Source organism: Arachis ipaensis, chromosome B10 (genome assembly GCF_000816755.2).
Source record: "Arachis ipaensis cultivar K30076 chromosome B10, Araip1.1, whole genome shotgun sequence".
In the NCBI taxonomy this organism is placed as follows: domain Eukaryota; kingdom Viridiplantae; phylum Streptophyta; class Magnoliopsida; order Fabales; family Fabaceae; genus Arachis; species Arachis ipaensis.
The window spans coordinates 35,457,348-35,469,443 of NC_029794.2; the positions used below are offsets into that span (position 1 = coordinate 35,457,348).

Genomic DNA, 12,096 nt, shown 5'->3' on the forward strand with positions numbered 1-12,096 from the left:
TAATCGAAGAATGGGTCCATATCAACGTTGGCACCAGGGGATATGATGTTTTCGTAAAGGAAATTGGATATGAGCCGTGTGACCTGCACTATACTGAAAGACTTGGTGATCAAAAGATAATAAACAGTGAACAAAGAAATCACGGCAGAACGAGCAAGGTGCCAGGAGTGGATTTGGTGCAGCGACATCAATATGGTTCATTAGATGAGGGCGATCATGAGGAGGAGTTGATGTTACTGGTAACACGAGGAGAGGAAGATGACAATGGCAGATTAGAAATTCCACACAATTTTTTGAATGAATGGACTGATGACAATAATTACCATAATTGCTTGAAAATCATAACTGATCAAGTAATTACTGGCGATAATCAAGGAATGGCATATTTGGGGGGAGGTACCGTTACAGGGGAGGAGGCAGGGTCTGAGAGGACAGTCACGTGTGTTTTAAATGGATTAGCACATGGGTCCACTAAGGCCAAACAGAAAGCAGCTCCACCAAATACAGTTTGGGCCAGCAACAAAATTAAGATGGTTAAGGGGGTGAAGGGCCAAACAGGCCCAACATCAGCTGAAGCAAGCGAATCTGTAACTGGGCCTGAGTTGGGAGTTCCGGGTCGGGTGCTGGCCGAATCACGTAACAACGCAGGCGACTGGTGTGGTTGCAGTGCCAACAGCAAGTGAACCCTCGAGGATGACGCAGGCGGGGGCGTTGGGGCTGGGCACGAGGGACGTCGACAGTCTCCGCTCCTTGACAACACCCAGCGCCGTGGTGTAGTTTCTCCCACTCTCACTGAAGAACTCGGGCTGGGAGGGCTGGCATGTGAAGACCCCGTCTCCAACGATGGCTGCAAGACAACAGATTTGGCGGCAAGAATTGCTATTAGGGCGAATAAAGATGAGGAACAGAATCTGGGGGAAGCAGGAGAAAGGATAGACTTGGCTGTGGATAATGAAGAGAAAGGTGTGAAGGTAGTTGGCAGCGGCACTCAAGGGAGGCATGTGAGTCAAGAGGGGTGTGCGGCGGCTTATGTACAATTCGAAGCCGACGTTGATAGAGGTCAGGTAATTGCCCAAAGTGGTAAGGAGGTGGCTGTAGGGCGCGAGGAAGACGGTAGTGAAGGGAACGAGTGTGGGGAAGAGCTAGGAATGGCATGCGCAGAAGACGGTGATGCTCACTCTTCAAATTTGGAGGAACAGATGCTAGAGAACAAAAGAACGTGGGAGTTGGCAAAGGAGTCAGGTGCCATGATATACAATGAGGAGGATGACATTATGGCAATCCTCCAAGCACAAAATGAAGAGATAGATCGTAAAAGGAAAGCAGCAAAGCAGAAGGAGAAATTGAGACGCTGCAGACCCAAACATAAAAAGCAGGTGTGTTAGAAGCTTTTTAAATGATCTTTTGTTCTTAGAATGCTAGGGGGTTGAGGGGTGATGGAAGTTTAGCATGGTAAAGAACCTCAAGAATAAACATAGATTAGATCTGTTGGGCTTGATTGAGACTAAACGGGAGATAGTGACGAGATATGATGTGGCAAGAATATGGGGGCAGGATAGTGCGGGTTGGGAATATGTAGGATCTGAAGGTGCAGCAGGTGGAATTCTATTAATATGGGATGAATCAGTGTTTAAATCGAATAATTGCTATAAAGGGGAGAGATGGCTATGTGTTGAAGGGGTCCTGGTGAAGAGTAGTTTCAACTGTGCGTTTTTCTTGGTATATGGTGCACATGACAGGGATGCGAAGTTGAAGGTGTGGGAAGAGCTGAGCTATATAGCTGGGTTATGCCAGGTGCCGAGTTGTTATATGGGAGATTTTAATGAAATAGTAAATGTGGAGGAGCGACAAGAAGCAGATGGGTTATCTCGGTTTGCGGAAGAATTCAAGGATTGGATACAAGATATGGAGTTAGTGGACTTGCTGCTCAATGATCGTATGTTCACATGGTTTTGGGGACGATCTTGTAGTCGTATTGATAGAGCTCTGGTTAGCCTGGAGTGGTTAGAGCAGTTTCCGGAGACGCGGATACAAGATGGACCGAGGGGATTGTCAGATCATTGTCCTATTATATTAGAAGACAAAAAACAAAGGGGAGGTCCAAGGCCATTCAGAAGCTTAGATTCCTGGTTTACACATGAAGGGTTCCTCAGAATGGTGAAAGAGGAGTGGAGAGGATTGGGGCAGATTCAGTTCACAGATAAATTGAAGGCGTTGACAGTCCCGTTGGGGAGATGGCATAAGGCCAATTTTAGTGATATGGACAAGAAGATTACGACCTTTGAGGAAGAAATTAAGAAGATAGATGATATGGTGAGCAGTGGAGTGTATGACGGTACGATGGAGGCTAGACGAAAAGTACTGGTCACTTGTTGTGAGAGGTGGTATGTGAGAAAAGAAATTTATTGGAAGCAGATGTCCAGATCGTGACAAGCCAAGGAGATTGACAAAAATACAAGATATTTCCACAATATAGCTTCAGCAAGAAGGAGGAATAACAGGATTGATACATTGCTAATCAATGGCAGACTGGTCAGGAATCATGCTAGGATAAAAATTGTTATTAGAGATTTCTATAAGGATTTATATCAACAGGGAGAGTCTCCTATGATGGGATTTAGGGATGATCTGGTGAGGAGGATAGGTCAGGATGATGCGAAAAAGTTGGAAATGATGCCGTCTGCTGATGAGATAAGGGAGGCTGTGTGGGACTGTGGGACTGTGAGTCTTCTAAGGCACCTGGCTGTGACGGGTACAACATGAATTTCATAAAGAGGTGTTGGGATGAGATAGGGCCGGAATTCACGACAGATGTGATTGGGTTTTTTCAGACATCCAGGTTACCGGCAGAGTCCAATATCACTTGGGTGGCGCTGGCTCCGAAGTTCGTTGGTGCAAAGGAGATTAAAGACCTGCGGCCTATTAGTATGGTTGGGTGTGTATACAAGGTAATTTCTAAGGTATTGGTTAGGAGGATGAGACAAGTAATGCCAGAGCTAGTAGGGGAGACCCAGAGTGCCTTTGTGAAAGGGAGGAAAATACATGATGGGGCACTTATTGCGTGTGAAGCTGTAGGCTGGCTTAAGAGGAGGAAGAAGGAGGCAGTGATAATCAAGCTAGATTTTCAAAAAGCTTATGATAGAGTCAAGTGGAGCTTTGTGGACTTAGTACTGCAAAAGATGAGTTTTGGGCTTCGATGGAGATCGTGGGTTATGGAGTGTCTGACGACAGCTTCTATGTCAGTATTGATAAATGGTTCGCCATCCAAGCCGTTCAAGATGGAAAGAGGATTGAGACAAGGTGACCCACTTTCACCTTTCTTGTTTGTACTGGTTGTAGATGTGCTACATCGGATGATTGGAGAGGCAATCAGGAACGGTCGTAAATCTTTGTTGTTAGTCGGGAGAGATAGTGTAGAGTTATCACATCTTCAGTTTGCGGATGACACAATTTTGTTTAGTCCACCAGAAGAAGAGACCATAAAAAACTACAAGCGACTCTTGAGGTGCTTTGAGTTGATGTTAGGGCTCAGCATTAACTTTGACAAGTCGAGCCTGATTCCAGTAAATTGTGAAGAGCAGTGGGTCCACCGCATGTGTCGCTTGTTGGGTTGTAAAGGAGGCTCCCTTCCAGTTAAATACTTGGGAATCCCTTTAGGAGCAAATCCGAGCATAGTTGTAAGAACCGGACCGGACCGACCGGTTCGACCAGAAAATTGGTGAACCGGACCTATAACCGGTCCGGTTGAGTGATGTAACCGGATAAGGAAGAGAATCGTTTTGGGCCGGGTTGAACTGGCCGGTTTTAATAAAAACCAGAAAACCGGCGGTTTCTGGTTAACTGACCGGTTCGAAAATGTTTTTTTTTAATTCCTTTTCCAAAACGACGTCGTTTTGGTTTATTTTTAAAAAAAAAAAGAAAAGCCCTAAGCCGAACAGAACAGACCCGCGGGTGTCCATCATCGCCGTCGTCGTTGCCCCGCCGTCGCCGTCGCCCTTGCTGCGCCGTCAAACTCGCCTTTGCTGCGCCGTCGAACTCGCCCTTACTTCGTTCTTCTACTCTGTCAAACAGGTTAACTCCAGTTCTCCTCTGTAGTCTGCTCTGTTCTGCACTTCTTGCTGTTACAGTGTTATGAATATGCTTGTTGAAATTTCTGGGATAAATATGCTTGTTGAAAGCTTCAATCTATGAAATATGAATTATGTTGTTTTGTTGATTTGTTCTGTGTTTCACATGCTTGTTAAAAACTTGAAAATTTGTTGTTTTGTTGATTTGTTCTGGAAATATGAAATATGAATTATATGCTTGAATCTATGAAATATGAATATGCTTGTCTTGCTGAATAGGAAATTTAACTATTTAAGATTGCTTGTTGACTAATGCTTGTCTAGGTTTCTAGGATGAATATGCTTGTGCTGTGAATTTATGAAATATGAATTATATGCTTGAATCTATGAAATATGAATATGCTTGTCTTGCTGAATTATATGCTTGAATCTATGAAAATTTTTTTTTATGTGAAACCGGTTTTATCGGTTCAACCAGCGGTTTATCGGTTGAACCAATAAACCAGTGAACCAGTAACCTGACCGGTTCGATTACCGGTCCGGTTCTTACAACTATGAATCCGAGGTTGGTAAAGACCTGGAAGCCCATAATAGACAAAGTGGAGGAGAAGCTCAGCCTGTGGAAAGCAAAGGTACTAAACAAAGCTGAGAAATTGGTGCTAATCAAATCAGTACTAAATAGTCTACCAATATACTATCTGAGCTTGTTTAAGATGCCAAAAGCTGTTGCTGAAAAATTGATATCCCTACAGAGGGGATTCCTGTGGAGGAAGGATGATGGAAGTAATGGGATGGCACTAGTTAAATGGGAAGTGGTGCAGGCCCCTAAGAAACTGGTGGGTTGGGAGTTGGAGATGCTATGATTCGTAACACAGCTATGTTGTTTAAGTGGTGGTGGCGCTTTTTCAAGGAGGACTGCCCATTGTGGAAGAGAGTGGTGTGCTCCTGTAACAATCTAAGTCCTAATGAGCTACTATCAACTCAAGTGCTACCTACTAGGGGAGGTCCCTGAAAGGATATATGCCAGCTACAAATAACGAATCAACATATAAGGGAGAAGCTAGTTGCAGGGTTGTCCATGGAGGTTGGTGATGGGCGGCGTACTCGTTTTTTGGAGGATGTATGGTTACTCTGTGGATCGTTGAAGGATCGGTTTCCCAAGCTTTTCTCTGTTTCAAACCCATGTGGATCTGTCATAGGGGATTGTGGGTTCTGGGACGGATTAGAGTGGATTTAGAATTTTCAATAGAGAAGAGAGCTTTTTCAATGGGAGTTGGAACTTTTGGGTCAATTACATGAGGTGTTGAGACCTGTGACACTAATAAATAATAGAGAGGATCGAGTGGTGTGGAAATTTGATAGAAAAGGTATTTTTTCAACTAACTCATTTGTGCAGGTTTGGCAGGAGGAAACAATCCTAGAGGCGGTCACCAGTTATAGCTTCACCAAGACTATCTGAAAAGGTCTAGTTCCACCTAGAGTGGAACTGTTTACTTGGTTTGTGCTGATAGGTAGAGTGAGTACAAAAAGTAGACTTAGCAGGTTTGGCATTATTAGCCAGGAAGATAATATCTGTGTTTTTTGTAATAAGGAGGTGGAGCATGTACATCACTTGTTTTTAGGATGTGGATTCGCCTGGCAGGTGTGGAGTGCTTGGATATCGATGTTTTGCCGACAGTGGTCTTTTCCTGACTCCATGAGAGAACATTTCTTATGTTGGACAGAGGAACCGAGGAGAAAGGAGGATTGAGATCAACGATTGAGAGGCTTCTGCGCCGTTGTTTGGAACATCTGGTTGGAAAGAAATAGAAGAATATTTCAGAATGAGAGCAAAGGTGTGGAAGAGATAATCAACATGACGATGATGAACTACAACGAATGAAGAGGTGTAGATCCCTTTGGTTGTTGATGGCTATGCCAGAGATAACATGAGGACTTTTCTTTGTGTTGTTGTCGCACTGTTTATAAACTTTTGTGCTAATGTGCTCTGTGTCAGTTAGTACTGATGCTCCACTGTTTTATGTTGAACTTTTGCTTTAAAAAAAAAAAACTTATATTTCGAGTTTTAAATATTTCCATCAAATGAAAGCATTTAACATTTTAATTAGTAAAGCAAAACATTTTTTTATGGACACATGTATGTGGTTAGGTTTTTTGAGATAAGTTTCAAATTAAATAGTTATTTGGATTCTCTCAAATTCTTTTAGCTATAGGAATTTCATTTAGAAATCTTCACATTATTTTATAACATGCAGTGATACTTTTGGACAAAAATGACTAAGCTAAGTTGTTTGCCACTAAATGGATTCTCGCTTAATAGATTAGATGATGAAATTATTAAAGTTCTATTCATTTGTTTATACATACATCCTTCTAAGTGAGGTTACAACTTACAAGCAATGTATGGGAAAAGGAAATGGATAAGGCACGTTTGCTGATTCCACATAGATGTAACATCAACACCAGAAAAACAATAAACATCAGTTTTTTTTTTTTTTTTTGTGTGAAATTTAAATGGATTATCTATCCTTTAAAAAAATAATCATGCATCTTTATATAAATAGATTAACTCTAAATGATTATAATATTATTTTTTTGAACAAAAAAAACTCAACACACTAGAGTAAAGTAACAAAGTCAGACATTATAAAAATAAAAAATTAAAATTAGAACACACATAATATTAATTTATTATCATTTTTAGTATTGTCATCAATAATCCAAATTGATCAATACCATTTTACTCCTTGTAACCCAAAAACCTTTTCTTTTTAATGACTCAACACCTTCCTCAAAACATGGTAATAATTTATAAGTGTATATATGAGATATTTCTTATTTCTTGAACTAACTTTTAGAATTAAATTAGATAAAATAATTCAATCTGAATTTTAATAATGACATAAAAGTCTATTAAGTTTAATATTATCATGTCACTCATTAAGAGTAACAAACGGGTTAGACTCGTTGAACAAAATCTATCACTTAAGTAAAATAGGCCAATCTATGACCCTACCTAAATGTTTAATTTTTAAAATGTATTTGATATAAAATAAAATTTGAGTAGAAACAAGTTTTTTCTTTTATTTTAAAAAACTAACACTAAAATTTTTTAATTTAACCTAAACTTAAACTAAAAAATTTGATGAATACCAAAACGTAAGATGAAAATAACACCAACTCTAAGATTCAATTGTTTATATATTGTATTTTAATAACAAAATAAAATATTTAAAAAAAAAAGTGATATTCTTACAAAGTTCAATAACTTAGGATTCAAAATATTTTAAATAACATATTTAAATTTAATATTACAAGTTTACAACATTTTTTTAGAAAAAATGGTAGGTGTTCATACCCTAACCCAACACTAAGGTCCAAGTCTAAATAAATCAAAAAGGCCCAATTTAAAGATTGGCCTTTGCTACCAACTGACCTCCTTATAAAGAGGTTGGACTGAATACAGACTCCACTCCAAAGAAGTCGGGATCGAAGGATAGCTGGCAGATAACACTTATTCAAATAAGTAACTGCCCTTAAAATCTTTCAACCCACTTCCAGGAACCATATCTCAACTTCTCTAAGATAAAGGGACGGTTATCCACCTTAAAAGATGGAACTACTCCAATGGCGGTTATTGGTTCACCACTATAAATACACTGACACCCCTCAGGTATCTCTAAATTCCAATACTCTAAAAACCTGCTAAATTCTTTGCCGACTTAGGCATCGGAGTGTCTTTGCAGGTACCACCCCCGCCATTCCTTCATACACACAAGTCGGACGGCGGTGGCTCCCAGACGCAAACCAAGTTGGAGACCACCTCCTCCTGACGTTTGGGCTAACCTTACAAGTCCAGCCCATTAATCTCCGGTTACCCATCGTAACATTGGCGCCGTTGCTGGGGACCCGAGAGATCAACCAGTGATGGTGGACGACTTGAACGAGGATGGAAACACAGCGTCTGATTTTGAGAAAAAGAATCAAGACATTGGTAACGACGATAGAGCTATAGTCACCCACCAAGGGGGACTAACCAGCACAGAGAAGGCATCTCGGGGGTGAAAGACTCGAAGGGAAACTCATCCGAAGGGCGCGAATAAGGAAAAAAGGGACAACCCCATGCAGCTGACTTCATGGGATTGTTCCACGGCCACCAAGGGCGCCTGGAGCAGTTGGAGCAAGAGCTTGAGCGATAGCGAGAGGCAGAGAGAAATTTGAGGAATGAGATCGAGCGATGAAAGGAGCTTGAAGAAAAGCTCCTAAGACTAGAGTCCGCTCTCTGAGGTCGAAAATCTCGCAATAACCGAGAAGACTCTCCGTTAGGAGGAGAAGATCCGTTCAGTGAGGACATAATAAGGGCAAAAGTTTCAAGGAATTTCAAAATCCCTGATATGGACCTCTATGACGGAACTACTGACCCAAAGCATCACTTAAGCAATTTTAAAAGTCGGATGTATCTAGCCGACGCTTCTGATGCTACTTGCTGCAAGGCTCTCCCGACAACCCTAACGAAAGCAGCGATGAAATGGTTCGATAGCCTCCCCCCAAGGTCGGTCACTAGCTTCGACGACCTCTCACGGAAGTTCCTTATGCGATTCTCCATCCAGAAGGACAAAGTGAAGCACGCACCGAGTCTCCTAGGAGTAAAACAGGAGGTCGAAGAACCTTTGAGGGACTACATGGAAAGGTTTAACAAAGCGTGTTTGAAAATTCAAGACCTGCCCACGGAGGTAGTGATTATGGGCCTAGTAAATGGACTCCGAGAATGCCCCTTCTCCCAGTCCATCTCGAAAAGGCATCCGATCTCTCTAAGTAATGTACAGGAGAGAGCTGAGAAGTACATCAACATGGAGGAAAATGCCAGACTGTGAGAGCCGAACTAGCGACCTGGGCACTCTCACTCATCAAAAGAGAAAGAGAGGGAGCCCAAGAAAAAGGAGGAAGTTGGCCCTGAAAGGCCCAGGAGATATCACTCCTACACTCCTCTACGAGTTTCCCTAGTTGATGTCTACAGAAAAATTTGTCATATTGAAAGACTACCTCCCCCTAGGCCCATCAAAAACAAAAAGGGGGGAAGTCGTAGCGACTACTGTAAGTACCATAAACTATATATTCACTCAACAAATGATTGTTACGACCTAAAGAATGTGATAGAAAAGCTATCCAGAGAAGGTCGGCTTGATAGATATCTCATGGAAAGGTCACCATCATGGTAAGAGAAAGCGAGATGACGAGGACCGAAGAGACCCGCCACCACAGACCCCGGAAAGACATATACACATGATCTCAGGAGGGTTTGCTGGAGGTGGTCTCACAAATTCATCTCACAAAAGACACCTGAAGGAAGTCTACCAGGTCGGAGGCGAAGCTCCCGACCTCCCAACCATCTCTTTCACTAAAGAAGATGGGCAAGGCATCATTCCAGGACAAGATGATCCAGTTGTGATAACCATGATCCTTGCCAATTCCCATCTACACAGAACCCTAGTGGATCAGGAGAGCTCAGTCTATATCCTGTTCAAGCCAGCGTTGGATAAGCTAGGACTAGATGAAAAGGAGTTAAGAGCTTACCCCGATACCCTATATGGGCTGGGGTGTAACGACCCAATTTCTGGTACGTCATGATCATACTAGAAACTGAGCGCTACCAACTTGTCTTCCTAATTATTATCTATTATTTATTATATGAGCCTGAGTCATTGTTAAAAGCGTAGTTAATTTGCGGGTTTTTTTTTTTAAACGTTTGGATTAATAAATAGAATCATTCATAAGCAATTCACAAATAATAATAGATAAAACGGTTATAAACAACCACACATACTCACCTAGTCCCTCTAAACTACTAAAGCGAGGGAAAGTATGTTTTAAGTCTTCAAAACTCAAGTCAGGTGGAACGTCATCAAAAGGTGGAACATCATCTTCTACTCCTCTGCACGACCAGATATTGCCATATGACATCACTCCAGTACCTCATCAAGTAGCCACATAACAAGAGTCTTGTACATAGGATTTAGGTTAAAGTTCGCATACAAACGGGGTGCAGACGTTGGCCGGTCTCACCGTATATACATATGAACAGAGAACGGGATTCAACCTAGACTCAGAAGACTACCTAGAGCGGAATCCTCTTTATGAACGGTCATCAGCGAACTACGGAAGGGTACCCAAGCTTCCATCTGAAGGGGGAATGGAGAGAGAAGGGGTAAGAACTGGGGAGTTCTTAGTAGGGTCGGGGTTATTAGTTAAGTTCATTAATTCCGTGTTGTTTAGCAGATAAATAGCAGAATACTGAGAAGCAGTAGATAGAAGATACATATAAATAGAGGAAATAGAGAAAATAGAAAACAAAACACAAATAGAAAAATACAAGAAAATACAACACAGACACAGAGAATAGAATACAAATAAGGAAAGCATACATTCATACAACAATCATAACGGAGGAAAATGCACAGCCAAATATGATGCATGTCTAGCCCTAGTGCAGGTAATGAGCTCATTTGTCGGTTACATACCTGCTCCCAACGTTACCCAGCAACCTCTGTCTGGATAAGGCTTTCCTGTTGGCAATATCCACTGCAAGCAACCTTTGTCTTGCAGGGTATCCACTGCAAGCAACCTTTGTCTTGCAGGGCGGCACTTATTAGCCGATATACGCTCAACAGACTCACTATAAGCAACCTCTGTCTTACAGGAGCAACAACATACTCACTGTAAGCAACCTCTATCTTACAGGAGCACACTTATCTCGATACCTCTGTAAGCAACCTCTGTCTTACAGCAAAGCATTATAGCAAGGTATCCCAGGAAAGCGTTCTCAGTGGTCGTACCACCATCTATCTGACTGCCTCTCTGCAGCAGATTCTTACATAATCATTCTCATTATCATCATTCATTAACATTCTCATCATTCATCATCACTTTCACATTCTTATGTAGTACTTCTTTCTTTCTCTGTTCAATCATGCTATACAAACTCTACAGCTTTTACTTTTACAACATCTTAACTCAAACCATTTCTCTTTATCACAATACTCTTTTCTCTTTGTCTTTTTACTTTGCTCTGATTACTCTTTTCTCTGTATCCCTTTATTCTTCTCTGGTTACTCTGTTCTCTGTGTTTCTTTACTCTGCTCTGATTTCTCTGTTTAACGTATGTATTTAAAGCTTATATAAATTTCGGTATGAATAGTTAGTCTGTCCCAAGTATAGATTCATTAAGTCTATACTGAAACAGTTTAACTTTTCATATAATACCTAACCCTATTCGCAATTCCAGAGCTAACTATGTTGCCCTAGTTCGTTCATTAGTCTCTGTCTGTTTTTCTGTCATTAAAACTTTACAGAGTTTTCTTTGGTTCTTATATTTTCTTCAACTTTTTATCTTTCCTTTATCTTTACCTCACTAATATGTTCTTACCGCTCCCTAAGTGTTTTATGAAAGTAATTATGAGATTCTGTGTTTAAAGTTGTCTTTCTAAAGCTTTTACAGAAAACTGCCTTTTTTGTATTATTTTATTATTTTTATTAAAATATTATTTTTAATTCTTCATAAATTCTTCAGATTCCTTCTCTGTTTTTACCCGTTTTTCAGTCTTTTCAGCAACCGATTTTTACTATAATTCATAATAAATTAGCAGCCACTAAAACCCCATCTTTTCTACATGATTTCAACACAAATTGAACCTCAATTTAAGTTTAGGGTTTCGTTTTTCCAGCTGCCCAAGAACATGAACTTTAAAGCTTGAATTTCATCAAATTTCATCAAAATTTCACCAAATTTTCACCAAGAATCAATCATATATGCAACCAAACCAATTTTTAGCACAGCCAATTTATACAACATTCACACAACTCAAACACAAATAATCAAGATTAATTTCGTGACACCCTACCTGGTTTTGCTGCTCCTAATTCAATTAAACTTTCAGGTGGTCCTTAAGCACTTTTTCCTCCTAAATCACGTCAAGAAAACACATATTTAACCATGTTTCCTTGAAACCGAATCAAAAGAGAGATGGTGTAG

General features: G+C 40.7%; 1 protein-coding gene across 1 annotated transcript; it reads left to right on the forward strand.

Annotated features, from left to right (window-relative positions):
- On the forward strand, positions 1,450–2,763 carry LOC107620524. Its single transcript, XM_016322669.1, has 2 exons — positions 1,450–2,358; positions 2,596–2,763. The coding sequence occupies exons 1-2, from the start codon at positions 1,450–1,452 to the stop codon at positions 2,761–2,763; spliced, it is 1,077 nt and encodes a 358-aa protein (XP_016178155.1).